The sequence below is a fragment of the Saccoglossus kowalevskii genome, chromosome 1 (assembly GCF_978046115.1).
Source record: "Saccoglossus kowalevskii chromosome 1, keSacKowa6.1, whole genome shotgun sequence".
In the NCBI taxonomy this organism is placed as follows: domain Eukaryota; kingdom Metazoa; phylum Hemichordata; class Enteropneusta; family Harrimaniidae; genus Saccoglossus; species Saccoglossus kowalevskii.
In genome coordinates this window covers 17008609-17025958 of record NC_140641.1, presented here as the reverse complement: position 1 = coordinate 17025958, position 17350 = coordinate 17008609, and the positions used below count along the sequence as shown (strand labels likewise).

Below are 17350 nucleotides of genomic sequence, written 5' to 3'. Positions count from 1 at the left end.
TGCAGAAGCAAGAAGTTTCAAACAGACTTCACCACGCGTTGTAAAAGTGCGGGAATATATTTTGTAGGGCAATTGTTTTTGTAGAGTCGATAATAAAACAAGGGAACTATTAATTACAATAGCTAAAATCTTGGATTGAAAATGTTCAGATCTATCATGTTGTCGTTTAATTATGAGGTGCTTTTTTCATATGTGTTTCTATAATTGTACCCGAATATTATTTTCAATATCTTGTTTTGAATATCATCAATATGTCATTAATTTGTTGCTGTTTATTTATTCCCTTTTCCAGTAATCTACATAAATTTTGCTTTTCTGTGTACATTTGTTCTTTTACAAAATTTATTATGAAGTTGTTTTATCAGAGATGAATAATTATTGACTTTGTCGTGGATTCCTTTTGTCCCTCTTCTTATTTGAAATGAAACTAATCCATACGTCAGCACCAAAAAGAGCAACTGACTTAACATTGTAATTGTGAATACCAAATGATTGTGTATAGATTAAATAAAGCAAAAACAGCAATAATTTCCCATTTCTAAATTATCCTGAATACTAAATAATTGTCAACTAGTTTAATTTGCCTTTCATCCCTAAAGAATTTATAATTGTGTTCAAGATTATTCCCCTTCACGTTCCCGAGTAGGATACATATTTTAAATACTGTTGTATCAGAGCCGGGCGAATCCATAAATACTTTTGATTGTATGAATCTTACGTAATAGTTATTTAGAACAACAAAAAACTGAATACAGTGTTTTAAACTGAAACTATCTTGATGTGCCACTTTCGATTTCTGTGACTGTCAGTCATTTGAATAATAGCGTATCGAATAGATGACCACTACGTGAACTTTGTTTGTCCCATTTTTGCTGTTTTTTGCAGAGATTACACTTATAATGAATTGAAAACAAAACGTGTTGGATATAATTTGTATTTCTGGGCTTCTGTAGAAACTGAGTACCCTAAATTGGTATAAAATTATTCTACACCACTTCGTGAAGGAACTAAACACTTAAAGTTTACTACATCTTTAATAACATCATTAATATACAATCAACGTTGATTTAATGTTGTGTTTTATTTGATTACTTTGTTCCACCAAAGGGTGCGATTTCAATCAGTAATTCAAACGTCATGTGACAACTGTATAAGCTTTTTATATGTATTTTAACAGCGACATCAATAAATAGAATACATGTGAGTTAAATACGAACTGGCATCCCGGCATGTGATCCTTATATGGCTACAACTTTTTAAAATTTATATTGCAAAGCCATTGTGATTTAATTTCTGCCGAAAAAAGTCAAACAGTAATTATAGCAGAGGTACAACACTTATGTTTTGGCGTTGATATTGTTTGTATTCAGAGTTGTATGTACGGTTCTAATTCAGTGCGCCATGGCAATTCAGGTTCTATAACAAATGCCAAGAAAGCTCAACTTTGAATTACCGTATATTTTGTCTCGTTTACATATTAGTAATATATAATGTTGTTCTACGACATATAAGTGAGTAATCTGCAGTGTATTTAATTAGTAATATGTATTACCATGTGACACCAGAACTATTGCTTAACGCTAATTGTTATCATTACAGACAACTTCACGTGTCCGTCAATGATGATGAAATGCAGTAATAGTTATTGTGTTCCACTGCATAGAATATGTAATGGTGTGAAAGACTGTAAAGATGGATTGGATGAGGTGGGTTGTGGTAAGTACATGCATATTAACCTACAATAACTTTCCTGATTGTTTTCAGCTTCACGTAGATTAAATACTATGGTACAGTTAACAGCGAATCGGCATGAGTAAGGGCGTTTGTGTGGAGAAGGAAACCCTTGTGTTGGAAAAACGTCAAATTCCGCTTATTTAAAACAATTACCACACAAATAACTTGTCTCGTCACTAAACCAGCCGTGTTTTAATATATGTTTACCCGATCTTCTGTAAATATGCATCGCAGGCAAATACAGACAGTTACTGGATGGGTCACTTGAGTCCATCGATAGACCCTTCAAATAGGTTATAGGGATGTGCAGTTTAATTAGGAATCAATTCCGTAATTGTTTACTAAATTAATGAGTAGAATTCCTTTATCTTAAAGACCCACGATTCAACAAGTTTAAAAATTAACATTGCACAAAGTTTTGAAGTACAACATATCCCCGTTTAAGACGCTTTAATCCATGTTTTTAAGTATTGGTTACTACTTCTTTAGATGAAATACGAACTTTGTCTGTATCCAGTAGGTATTGTAACAGCAAACACTTTTTACGTGTATTTAGCATGCATATGAGTTAAGAGATTAAGTATTATATTTGGACTATGTGGTATTGTGAAACGAACCACAAGATGTGTGTTGTTGTCACGACAAAGAATCTCCTCTAGAAAATATTTTTTTGTAATGGCTATCACTTATTTATTTACACATATTATCATTTTAACCCGTAGAAAGCTATACATGCCCAGCTGGGTCTTTTCACTGCTTTGGGAATACAGTGTGCATAGCTCCTCAGTATGTATGCGATGGGATAGCTCATTGTGACAATGGGGATGACGAATTATATTGCGGTAAGAAGTAATATATTCCTAAAATATCTTATTTTATGCCATAATCTTTAATCTAATGTAACATTATGTCCACATCATATATTGTTTAGTACGTCGAGTCATGTTTCAGTAATATGCGTACATTAGTTATTTTGTTGTTGTTCAAGGAAGGAGTGAAGTTAATCTGCACTACAAAATGTGGAAATAAATTATCAATCGTGAGCTTTTCAGCAAAAGTCGTATAGGGTAAATTGACAAGTTCCAGAAAAGAACGAAGCAGATGACCGGCATCAATTTACCAAACTCTATGGCACACATGAAGTGAGCTACGAAGTTTCAAAAAGAATGAACAGCTTTGACTTTTTTCGTTTTTTGTCATTTACTTTTTTAAATACATTGTTCATTATTCCCCGTTCGAACGACTGGGGGCCATTTTGTTTCTTGGCCATACTACTATATCTCCAAGACTTTTTATTATTATTGTGAATCGTTATTTCACGATATTAAGTGCAAAAGCTCATACATCATATATTTACAAAAAAACGTGTTGTAACGTAAATGCGTGTCAAAGAATAAAAAACACTACAACGATCCCATGTCACTTTAAGTGAGTAGAGTGAAAAACAAACCCATAAAAAACCAGGAATGTTACAGGATACAAACATTCAACTAACACCGCAGTTCTGGAGCCGGCCCAGAAATATACGAAACACGTTATTATAGGCAACAAGAAGATCAATAATATTTTTGCGACTGGTCACAATATAGCTGTGAACAATACATGTTAGCGCAAATGGTTCGGTGTGATTTTATTATCATAATTTTGAAGCAGAATATTGTCTCTGTCGTAGAATGATCGAATCTATCATTTTCTATCATCACCATCCATACAGTTATCAGTAACAACATATCCTATTTAAACCTTTTTATGTGCAATTCTAAGCTTAGAGTCACCATTATACATGTCGGAATACATGTTCATTCCATTTTTATTTCATAATTAGATCGTTGAAATTTGGTACATACATTGTACATGGTGAGTTATATGTTCATGGTGATTCATTTGGCGATCATATCAAAAATGACTGATTGGCCGCCATGACATTTAGTTTCACAATCGGATCAAAGACAGTTGACTAGCAGCTATTTCCTTTTTTACCATACTAATATACCTTTCACCTATGTACCATTTTCATTTATAGTCCAAAAAGCAAAATTTATAAAAATATAGAAAAGTAACATACAATATAGTAATGTAGTTATAGATCATTTAAGATAACAAATGAATTCATGAATCGAATGATTCCTTCTGAGATGCATATTAGCTTGTACAACAGATTATGGATATGGGTGTGAGGTAAACTTTAACCGACACTCCAACTTGAATATTGTCAAACATACATAATATGTTAGTAACGTTGGTGCACGTTATGTTTGACTTATGTTTCGTTTACGATACATGGGACATGCACTTCATTTGAGTTTTGATACAAACTTTGTGACTATATTATTATCTAAATTACTAACCATATTTTTGATACTGATTTGCATATTCCAAATGAATGTAGCTAAACTTGTTCATAACAATTCAATTTGTGATTGGATAAAAATGACAAACTTGCAGCCATCTGGATTTTTGGTCATGATATTTTATCTTAGGTATGAATAACATTTCCCGTAATTGCAACGAGGGCTGAGTCATTAACATTTAATATGTATATCATGTCTCTCAGATACTAGATGTCCAAGCAACTGCAGTTGCACAGTTTATGTTCTAGAGTGTACTGGAGCTGATGTGAGCATATTCTCATCAATGCTATTTTCAACCAGAAGTTTGTAAGCACCAACTGTTTGTAACAAATTAAGTACATTTATATGAATTAATGCCATGAAATGGCAATGGAATATTATCGTATCCCAGTATTTGCTTCCTGGGTGAGCTTCGCGTGTTCATAATTTAATACTCAAGTATCTAAACAACTTACTTTCTAAGAACCATTTGAATGCAGACAGAATTAATGAGTATTTGTTCAATTTATTATTGCGAACTATATATAACATATTCATTGTTTATCCTACAGGAATGCCACCAGATTAATATCGAATGTTACACCCGATAAGCACTCAACAATAGATTATCTTATTAATCTTAAATATTTGTACTGGATTGGATCACTGTAAGTATAATTTTCATTGTGTAATGTAATGTATTGTAATGTAATGTAATCAAATGTAATATAATGTAATGTAATCAAATGTAATGTAACCGGTGTCTACAGAAAGTCGACTCTTCATTTAGTTTAAATGATTCCATGACTTTGTCAATAAATGTAATTGTGGTTTTAATGTGAAAACCATATGTCGTATTTTTATTTTCATTTAGAGACCTGTCTTGGAATGTCATAACAATTTTACGGACTGATATGTTCAAACATCAAATCAACCTATTAATGCTGTGAGTTTCAAATTTTATTGTCAACTTGGTGTAATGTGATTTTATGCCATGCCTTATGCTCAGACTGTTTGTGAACATACAATGCAACAGACATTGCAACTGGTCAATCATATTTCAGAAGATTTATAATTTCCCTGTCATACGTGATATAATATTGTTATACTGTTTTCAGATGCAAATTTGTTATGTTATGAAGGTACCCAATTTTGTCAGAAAAGTAGCACCGATCACTTAGTTACACATGAACATAGTTTTGGCAGTTAATTTAAATTAATGATTTGCAATTGCCTGTGTGCATTGACAAACTGATATTTGAGACAGTGTTGTCAGTAAAAGTTGTGGTCGTAGTAGTTTGACGGGCGGCATAACTTTATCCCTCTTATCAATATTGAATTTAAAATATATGGTTTTTGGACCATCATCCTTCATCCCATCCCTTCATCTCCAAAAACTTCCTCAAAAAGAAAAAAACAACGATTACACCACTGGACCTTGTAGCTTGAAACATTCACACACCTCTTGCCAGAGACGAGTCAGAGAAACCCCAGAGAAGCACATAGCTCATTGCAAGTAAACATGCCAGGTACAACATCAACATTGCTGCTCTTAGTGAAACCAGGCTGGCAGAAGCCACTTTGTTTCACTCTGTAAAAGAGGTGCAGAATAAACCCTTTTTTGCAGTGGACGTGTACCTGAAGAGAGAAGAGAGGTGGAAGTTGGTTTTGCAGTCAAGACGACGTTGGTTGGGAAGTCCCCCAAAGGATGCGAATGATCACCTTATGATGATGAGACTTCCCCTTTCTCGCTCGACCATGACCAACCCAGAAGAGACCAAAAACAGGTTTTATTATGAAGACCTGAACACTGTCATCACTTATCATTTGAGTCGTGACAGCGTCTTCTGGGATGGAGTGATCGGGAAGCATGGAGTCGACAACTGCAACAGCAACAGTCTACTACTCCTCCAGACCTGCGCTGAGCATGGCCGTCTGACGCATCCCTGTTCAAAGCACTGGCATCTCATCAACTACGTCATCATAAGGAAGAGGGACAGGCAAGATGTATGAGTCACGAAGACCATGTGTGGTGCAGAGTGCTGGACAGACCACTGTCTTGTTGTCTCCAAGCTCAACCTTCGCATCCAGCCCAAGAGACGGCTGTATGCGGAAAGCGCCAAAATGCCTGAAAGTCAACAAGCTAAAAGTCAGTGACATCAAGCAGTCTTTTGCCGACACTATGGAGCAACGCTTAGACTCCACTGTGCTAGAAGGCCAGGATGTTGGGACAGCGTGGGCGGCACTCTGTGAGACAGTGTACAACACAGCTACAAGGAAACACATGGAATGGTTTGATGAGAACTGAACAGAGATTCAGCAGCTGCTAGAGGAAAAGCATCGCTGAGAAATGTACGGAGCAACTTTCAAGAGAAGTTGTGCCAGGTGCAGGATTCCTTGTTGAGCAGCAAAGAGAATGAGATCCCGGGCTTTGCAGGCAGGAATGACATGAAGCACTTCTATGACAGCTTGAAAGAAGCCTAGGGCCCTACCAACTCAGGATCACTATCTTCCCTCCTCAGTCAACCCTTATCGCCGACAAGGATGTGTCATCAACAGGCTACCCCGAGTCACTGTTGAAGAGACCATGGACGCCATACCAAACTTGGATGAAATTCAGAGAGCAGTCCTACTACATTCCAGTGGCAAAGCACCTGGTTTGGATTCCATCCCAGCTGAAATATACAAGGAAGGTGGTGCGGCCCTGGTTGAGAAACTTTACCAGCTGTTTCAACTCATCTGGCAGCACGAGACAATGACACAGGACTTCAAGGACGTCTCGGTAATCCACCTCTACAAGCGCAAAGAAAACTGCCAAGTCTGCAATCATCCCGGAATCTCACTGCTGTCCATCGCTAGCAACATCCTGGCTAGAGTTCTGCTCAACCGCCTCATCACGCACTATGTCGATCTGACCTTCAATACTGTTAGTAGAGAGGGTCTTTGGAGAATGATGGCGAAGTACGGAAGCCCCAGAAAGTTCACAGCCATCGTACAACAGCTACACGACACCATGCTGACATGAGTCCAGAACAACGGAGAGATGACTGTTCCATTCCCTGTCTACAAGGGAGTGAAACAAGGCTGCATCCTTGCTCCCATCTTGTTCAGCCTCATGTTCTCAGCCATGCTGACAGATGCCTTCAGAGATGTTGATGTGAGCATCGGCATCAACTACCGGATGGATGGTTCAGTGTTCAACCTCAGAGGGCTTCAAGCAAAAACCAAGTACTCGACTGACAACATCAACGACCTCCTGTTTGCCGATGTAAACACTGCCACTGACATGCAACACAGCGTTGACCTGTTTTCTAACACCTGCAACAACTTTGGTCTCACCATCAGCACAAAAAGACTGAGGTAATGTATCAGCCAGCTCCAAGCAAGCCACACGTTGAAACGAACATCATCATCAATGGGCAGCGACTGAACTTGATGGGCAAGTTCACCTACCTTGGCAGCACACTCTCCAGAAATGTAATAATTGACAATGAAATCAACGCCAGACTCGCCAAAGCTAGCTCTGCTTTTTGCTGATCACACAAGAATGTCTGGAACGTCTGTGAAACATGGACAGTCTATCAGCGTTATGCCAGGAAGATGAACCACTTCCACACTACCTGCCTCAGAAAACTTCTTGGCATCAAGTGGCAAGATAGAATCTCAGACACTGAGATCCTAACACGTGCTGACCTGCCTAGCATCCACACCATCCTGATCTCAGCATTGTTGGGCAGCTACAGCAAGGTAAATGCTTCAAAGGTAGCCAAATGAAGAGTTTCAAGGACACGCTGAAAGCCTCACTGAAGGCTTTGAAAATCGGCCAGGGCACATTGGAGCAGGCAGCCCAAGGCAGAGGAGCATGGCGATGAGCTGTACTCAAGGGTGACAAAGCATACAAAGCCAACAGGCTGTTGCTGAAGACCACAGGCAAGCCAGAAAGCCATCAACTCTGCAACAGCTGCCACCATTCCCTGTCCGTACTGCCAGACTCTTCTGGGTGCAGATGGGTTTCACCAGTCATCTGCGGCCCCACAGAGCATGACTTTCCCAACCCCATGATGACTAGATGGTCCTCGTCGCATCGATGGACGAACAACAACATGCCTCCCATCGATATTGAATTTAAAATATATAATGAATATAACTTACTTATGTTTCAGATACCTAAGTAACTGTCGCATTGAGCACATTGAGCGCGGAGCATTTGAAGGTCTTAACAGACTAAGGAATTTGTGAGTAGCAAACTAGCCAGAATATCTGAATTCACATAATATAGTTGGTAAATGTTAGTATTTAATTTTCGATAACTCATTGTAATATATATTATAGGAATATACAGAACAACCATATACAACAAGTCAACGGTGATCCATTTCGACAACTTACTGAACTGCACATCCTGTAAGTTATGAATACTATAATTCAAAACGCTGACCATAATGAGAACATATAGCAATGAATATTTTTGACGATGTTGATGTGACAGATACATTGTATGTAAAATGTAATAAAGACTTTTACTTAGTAACAAATAAGTAATTGTCATTTTCTTCTTAATAGGTTTGGTGACCAGTATGTTTTCTGTTGCATGGTGGGTTACGAAAAAGGCAAAATCAAGAAGTGTTTACCCAAAGCAGATATATTTTCATCTTGTGACGGATTGCTACATCATACAGGAATCAGATTCATTGCCTGGACCATTGGCTTATCTGTCATAATAGCAAATATATGTTCATTTATATTACGATTTAACGCCAAACGTCAGTCAGCAGAAAGTTTTTTCTTGTTAGCTCTACCAATTTCAGACTTTTTCCTAGGATCATATATTTTACTAATTTCTTCTATAGACGCATTTTATGGGGAACAATATATTGCAAACAGCATAAACTGGAATAACAGTAAATTGTGTATTTTTGCAGGGATCACTGCAATAGTTACAAGTCAATCTTCGTTATATATAGTTGCATTAATGAGTATTGATCGATGCCTTGTCATCGCAATTTCATTTGGACGTGTCCGAATGGGAAGAAGGCTGGCCGTTCTTTTTATGGCTATTGGTGTATCAGCTATATTCTTTTTTGCAATACTACCTGTGTGTGGTCTATCATATTTTGGAGGGGGATTCTATGGCCGGAACCGCGTATGTTTGCCAACTCATCTACGCCATGATCGACCACCTGGTTGGGAATATTCTGTCGCATTTTTTGTAGTGCTAAACCTTGGATGTGCCCTTACGGTACTGATTTCCTATATAATCATAGTTCTTAAGAAGAATCGAGTTGGTAGGAAAGTCCAACACAGCCGCAAATCAGGTGGAAACATTAAAGCAATCACAACTATTGTGCTTATTATATTATCTGCTTTATTGCCATGGTTTCTTATTAATATTGCAAGTTTTATGGCAATATATGGAATTGAAATATCGGGTATTATATCACCGTGGATTGCTGTTACTGTGATACCGCTCTCTGCTATAATGAACCCAATAGTGTATACTATTTCATCACACAAGTACCGCATTAGTATCATTGACAAGATAAAAAATACCCTAGATGAAAGAAAGAAAAAATACAGAGTTGGTATGTACATTAAATGACATGCAACACGTAATGGATTTTTGACAGTCGCATAGTGATAAATTAAAATAATAGCAGATCGCATCTCCAACCATTTGATTTGGCATCTCGTTTCACATGTTTTTTTTTATCATATTCACAGGAGAATTGTTTAAAGGTGATATTATGAATATTATATCTGATACACGGATCTGCTGGGAAGAATATTTTCAGAAGAATAACATTGTAACAAAATTCAAGATGGAGAACTATAAACACTGGAGAGTTATGGACAACAGAGACATTGAAAACATGGTTAATGATATGAATATATCAGCGAGTATATTACATAAAGATAATCTGTGCCATGGCAATATCACTGGCGCCACTGTTTGCATAGATGAACATTACACTGTAAGTGTTGTTTTCACTGTCATTGTTTTATTCTTGTTAATCATCGCCACAATGAGTTATTTGTGTCTCATTTCATTAATTTATTATAGTACGGCACTTTAGTGACATGTTTTTTATGCTATGGAACGTGTTTGTATATTGTTGAGTGTGTATATATACTGTGTTTAAGGAGACACTGTATTCTTACCTGACATTCAAATAATTGTATGATGTTTAAGAACTATTAAATATTGTTTATGTTGACAGTGTATGTTTGGAGCATTTCTGTTAGTGCCATCTACAATGGTTGCTGTTTTCGAGGATGAAACCATCATTCAAGGTGACGAAATGGAGGCAGTGAATAGTTCTGAATTAATACTGAAAGACAAACAACATATACAAGATTTAATTACTTTCATTCATTCAAAAACAAAACAAAGAAGTGAACCATAATGTTGTAAATATCATATTTATGGATCGGAAATAATTGACAATATATTATATGTGTAAACATTTTATTATGTCGTTTTAAAGAAAATACATCATTGCAATCTATAGTTTTGCATTGGATATACATGATACAAGTATTTATATTTACTAAGGGTAATAGCATCTAGAATTGAGCTTGCCAAACAAGTTCAATGTGGCTTCAACCTGTTACCAATAAGTTCAGTTCAGTTTGTGTGAGATGTTATTCAAAGTTGCGTTTTTATATGAAAAAAAAATGTGTTGGCAAGATGTTGTGAATGCAGAATTGTGTTTTGACTTAGGGAGGTGATTACAATCAAACCAGGTTTTTGGCCCTGTATCTGCGGAGCTTCGGGAGCTGCTTTGTCATCCGAGGATATAAACTCATGCTTTACCGACAAAAGGGAACTATGCGTCCCTGCAAATTCTGGGTCTGAAGTTCAAATATGTGTCAGCGACTCCACGCGAAAATTTCACAAAATTACGGGCCGTAAATATTTGCATTGTTGACGTAAAAAAACGTCGGATGACTTGCGTTATAATTTCTTGGTCTGATTTGAATAAAAATATCATTTTCCAATTTGAACCAATTTCTATTAATTTGTATTAACACAGGGAAGCTACATTTTCTACATGACTAGTTGAACCTGTTCGTATTCGGACAGAAAATTGACCGTTTCCAGGTGACCTCATTAATAGCTAATTAGTGGATCAGAACATGGTCGCTCACCGGACATCTCCGGGCCAGAAACCGTTTGTTTGATTGTGATCACCTCCTTTAAATAGGAAATCAATCATTTCATTGATGGTAAAATTCGTTAGCAACATGGCCACACTCATGATGTAAAAAGTTGAGCGAGTGTTTCAAGATGACGTCAAAGTGTTCTTACATTGAATGTAGACTTGTTGACTGTGAAACAATAAAATTAACCCGTACAATTTAAATTTGGTTGGAAATGCTTGTTCATTTCATTTCTGCTACATTTCTGAGTTATACAGTATGCCAATCGTGACAAGTTATTACATTAGAGAACTGTTCTTATTTCATGTACACAAACAATGTGTTTTACACAAGTTGTGTTACAAGGGGCAGCATGCAAAATATATAACATCTCTGTACATGCATTGTTTTTTTTTTGCTTTGTCAATGTTTATATATCTGATGAACTACTGTGGTTATCAGTTAAACTCGATTGGGATTCACAACATGTGTGTAATTATGCAAATTAAAAACAACAGCTCAAATGTACAGAAAACGGAATGGGTGGAAACTCTCATGGCAGTGGCATTATATAAATTCGCTACAACAGCAAAAACCAAAGAATGCCAGCAGAAATTGCCATCTCCAGCTGGAGGTTAATGTATGGCAAACACATCTACACAAAGCAGTGAACATAGAAGCTTAAGAACTTTACATGCAATTGGCAGACGTGGATGAATAGCGGTTTCCTGTACATGTTCAAGGCGGATTTGTCTGGCAGAGTGAGCGACGAAATACATTATATTGTCCTCCATTGTTGGTGGATTGGTTTCCTCTATTGTGATTTAAAACGAAGCCATGTCCATACATGTTCGAGTATCATCAGCATTATTAGAGGCATCCAGAATAACTAGACAATGGATCAGCTTCATCATTAGTGTTGATTTTGAGCGACCTTTAATCATTTAATGTGGAACATACGACAGTTGTATTGTCATAGCTCACTCCACGGTATGCAGGCTACCAGGATAGGATGGAGTTCCTGGGGTCGTTTTCTAATAAATGTCAATTAGCCCATCGTGTCTGAAACCATAATGTGTGTGTAAGATCTGATGTGTGTCGAGTTGACAGTTCAATTAGCCGGAGATGAACGTTCGTCCTGCTACTCGACATGCGTAATTAGATGTCAAAGAGAACTTAATAGTTCACGCTTTCTGCATGACCATCGTGCTAGAAACATGTGTAACAAGTCACAAATTCACTTTGGTTTGTCCTGAGGTAGCTAGGCTTGCATGTTCACCATATCAAGTCCAATACCTAGATACTCCAGGACATGTGTAGGACCCATATTTTTGTGTGGAGCTTAAAGTTATGCTTAGGCGACGAGAAATCAGAGTCATTGTTCTTTCTACATCATAATCTGTGAGAAAAACGTCAAGCAGATGGAAAATTGTTCGAATGCCATAGATAGCAGATGACATCAGGTCAAATAGATTTGGGATTCAATGATCATATTAGAAATAGTATTCCTGCTCCCAGTAAATCATATACATATACCATAACAATGGGTAAATCGGAATTAACTTGAAGGCATCAACTTTGAATTGTCTGCTTTGCATAATTTGGCTTTCATCTTTCTTTTATTAGTGCATTGTTAATTGTCACGTCATTGCGATGAGACAAAACGTCAACACTCAAATGTTTTTAGTAGAATATTCCTTGTCCACAAATCTAGCGACTATTTCGAATTGAACAAGGCATAGCTTTTTGTAGTTTTTAACAGCATGTTGATACAAATAGTTGGGTTATTCACATAGTTTAATGTACAGGATGTTTGCGAAGTAATAACAGTACAGTCGAAACTAAATCTAAAATTAATATGCAGCAAATGTGTAATTTGGCAGTGAAATTTGATAATATAGTTATGCAAGAAATAAACTAAGAAATTAGTGGGTAAAAGCAAAGATAGTGATAGGCAATACTATCTTGGAGACAGGGCTGTCCGAATCAGGAATCTGAAGCAGGATACAAGCTGAATCGAGGCAAGCACAAATCCTCCAATTAATCCTCACGTGCTGATATTGATGAATATAATAGAAGTGAAAAAAACATTGGAATAGAGTATATGTATAGGTGTGTTATCTTGGCAATTGCCAACTGCAATTGGGCAGTGCGATCAGGTAACAGAAAGGCATACAGAGAATCTCTCTTGAACTCGCAATTCTGATATTCTTTTCCTTACAAATTACAAATTAGAAAATGAATCCTCTCATTATCAAATCGGACATTGACACCTATTTCACAATTTCCATAATTATATTTTTTAATTGATACACTAGAAGAGATGATGGCGTCGGTTAGTTTGTACAATCTCTGTTTAATATAGAGTGCAATCTGAAATTATTGGTAACAAAAATTGAGTCATCTCAGCGTTTTTTCTGAACAAGAAATTATTAAGAAACGAAATATCAATAATCAAACATGATAATCCGAAATGTTCTGTCTTAGAACCAACATGTTTTTACTTTTGTTACCATATATATTCTGGACAAACCATCACAGTTTATCTTGGTTACAGTCACAATTTGTGTCACGAGAGCCCAAGGTATGGCGGTTCGTGCAATGGGCGGGTTGGGTCAATATTTGATTAAAAATCAGAACAGACATTGAAGGACTTCAAAATACTTTTTAAAATGAATTTCTTTGCGTCAGATTGTAATAAACTTCAACCCAGATATGAGTTAATTTGGAATAAGTGTACATGTACTTAAAATGTGAGCAGTATACACCGGAACATACACCCCGAGATATATTATGTATGCAACGTAATAAAACAAGCGGGAACAGATTCTATGGAAATTATGAATGGGTAGGTATGGACATAGCAACGAGCTGTTGTATAATTTTAATTGTTAAAATATTCATTTCATGAATAAACCGTATCATCATAAAGAAAAAAACATATTCTTAGATTACTAAACAATGAATAAATACCATTTTAATAGTTCAGCACAGGTCACACAAGCCACATTGACACATGTAGGCAGGCATTTGGTATCAGGTCACTTAAACAGTATCTTTCGACAAAACAACCCACCGGACATTCACACCTACAGCTAACAAATTGTTAACAACACCAAAAATACATAAGAATCCAATTCGTATTATTGAATGTATGGCGTTTTATACCGAAGGGTTATGTTACTGAGTAATATATATGCTATTATGTTACATTCTCAACTTTAAACACGAGGGAAATATGACAAACAAAGTTTATCAAGATAGAATGTTAACATCTAGGTGCTGGAAATATTTTCTTTTAAATGTTTTCCGGTCCCTACGGCTCAATGAATATCATTTTAAATTGCCTGTTAATGCAGTTTAGCTGGCTGATAACGATATTATTCTTAGATGAAAAAATTAGTATTAATAATTTTTATAAACTAAATGGAAAAATTCAAAACTAACAAACAATTGTTTTTTCATTTTTTCAGTTAATGTTCATAAACCATGTTACCATATGAAATAGATCACATGACTACAGTTTACTTCAATTCCCAAAATGTTACACTATCAATAAAATTAACATTCCATTAGATTTGTGGCAACGGTATATAAAGAGAGGAAAAGATCAGAGTCTCTGGGATTACTTTAACGTCATAGACATAATTTCAATTTACCATGTGCGAGTAGCTACGAGTATTGGTACTTTTATATAATATTTACAATATAAACTAACTCTTATAATTTTGTAATGTACATGAAGAATAGCATTATCAAGAGTAAAACGTTACCAAAGAAATCTTGTTCATTTCATAACTGCCACGCTTATACTTGTAATCGTTTTCGTTACTGTAGATTATTTTTTGTATTGTCAAATCATGTATCAGCATAATTTACATGTCTAATTTGATACTCAACAGCATTTTGTCTACTCTTTTTGAATACTGGTTCATGAACTCTAACATTGGCATTCCTATAGTTTCATCTTTAAATTTACCAATTACTCTTTAATACTAGAATCATAACATGATAAGAAGATTGAATGCTATTAACACATTATACCACTATGAGTGTCTTTAGTTTCTAATTTAATTTACGGCAACCGAGAAGGGTCATGGTCATGCTTTTTGGAAAAGGTATTTTTTTCGTATTTTACGCAATAATATTTTTATTTGCATTTTGAAATTATTTTGTCGATTTCACAGTCGAATTGGAAATTGCAAATTGAAATTCAATTTATACATTTGAAACTTTAAAAATAGATTTACATTTGCAATCTTACTTTCACTTTTGAAAATTATTTTTTAAAATAGATTACATTAGAAAATGTACTGTTATTTTCGAAAATAAGCACGAGTAAGTATTCACAAACTACGTGGAAAATGGATACGTGGAGTGGAATGAATAGGATATCAAATTCGTGACCTCACAATATTGGATTCATTAATGAGGTAATTTCCAAGCTTTTTGCGAGGAGCAAATTCGTTTAAAAGATTCCTCTCATTAGTAAATAGCGCCCTCACTCAACAATATTTAGAATGAGTGGTTGGTCAAAAGTTTGAGGAGTCAGGTGCATCTATTGGCTAAACTTGTTGTACATAGATGCAAATAAGTATATGAACCATTAATGCTGTAGGGTGTACTGGGAGGGGTGGAGGATTTCATGTTTGTAATGACTGGTTGTAATGCGGTATCTCGTTGTTTTCAAGATGCAGCCTGATATTTGTTGCTTTCTTGGTTGTTCAATTGTGGCTAAAATTTGTGTGGTGGGTGGAAGATGTGTTTATTGTTTGTCGAGTCATTGTTTAGACACCCTGCAGCTTGAAATGGTATGGTCCAAATCCAAATTCGATATGGCGATGTTGAATATCTGTGTGACATGGCAGTGTCGTCTAAAAACCACGCATCAAAATGATTTCTGTTTATTTATTTACTGTTGTAGATCCTGAGAACTAGCCATTGAATATGATGTCGGGAATAAATGGTTTTCTGAACAAACTTTATTAATTATTGCTGGCAATATTCCAGTATGAATTGGGAGCAAACTGTGACACCAAATCTAGTCGTTGTATTGTTATGCTTCTAAAATATTTTTTTTTAAATAAAATAAGTTAAATATAAATATTATGTGTATTTTTGTATGTGGAAACATGGCTTGCCCGCTCAAAAATATAAAGAAGTGTGGTCTGCAGTTCCTTTTTTTAATTTTTTTATTTGTGAAAAAACTGGTATTTTACAGAGTGTAAACAATAAAACACTCACAGTGCAAGGCTAGTTCACCAACATGTCTATTCTCTTGCTTGAGTGTGAAAGTACATGGTTTAGTGACTACCTCTTATATTTTTAAATTTTAGAATTTTTTTTATTTGGGAAGGTTCTTCTATAAAAATAGAACAGATGTAATGAATTAATTTTAATATTTTATTTTAATTTCAGAACTTAAGCAAATTCACTACCTGAGACGTATATCGTACATGTATTCACTGCGCCTAGGCTACAAAATCTATAGGAACAAGTTATAAGTCATGCCATAGTATGTTTACAGGTGAGTGAATTGTATACCTTCTCTAATTATAGCATAACTAGATACTCACTGCTTGTAATATTAATGAATTAATTTTAATATCTTATTTTAATTTCAGAACTTAAGCAAATTCACTACCTGAGACGTATATCGTACATGTATTCACTGCGCCTAGGCTACAAAATCTATAGGAACAAGTTATAAGTTATGCCATAGTATGTTTACAGGTGAATGAATTGTATACCTTCTCTAATTAAAGCATAACTAGATACTCACTGCTTGTAATATTAGATCTGTTTAATTCGTTTAAAAGATTCTTCTCATTAGTGAATAGCGCCCTCACTCAACAATATTTAGAATGAGTGGTTGGTCAAACGTTTGAGGAGTCAGGTGCATCTATTGGCTAAGCTTGTTGTACATAGATGCAAATGAGTATATGAACCATTAATGCTGTAGGGTGTACTGGGAGGGGTGGAGGATTTCATGTTTGTAATGACTGGTTGTAATGCGGTATCTCGTTGTTTTCAAGATGCAGCCTGATATTTGTTGCTTTCTTGGTTGTTCAATTGTGGCTAAAATTTGTGTGGTGGGTGGAAGATGTGTTTATTGTTTGTTGAGTCATTGTTTAGACACCCTGCAG

At 35.8% G+C, this 17350-nt stretch overlaps 1 protein-coding gene across 1 annotated transcript; it reads left to right on the top strand.

The window, feature by feature from the left end:
* Window positions 1-6651: 6651 nt before the first annotated feature.
* On the top strand, window positions 6652-7089 carry LOC144364027 (uncharacterized). The gene has a single exon (XM_078014302.1). The coding sequence runs from the start codon at window positions 6652-6654 to the stop codon at window positions 7087-7089; it is 438 nt and encodes a 145-aa protein (XP_077870428.1).
* Window positions 7090-17350: the final 10261 nt, after the last annotated feature.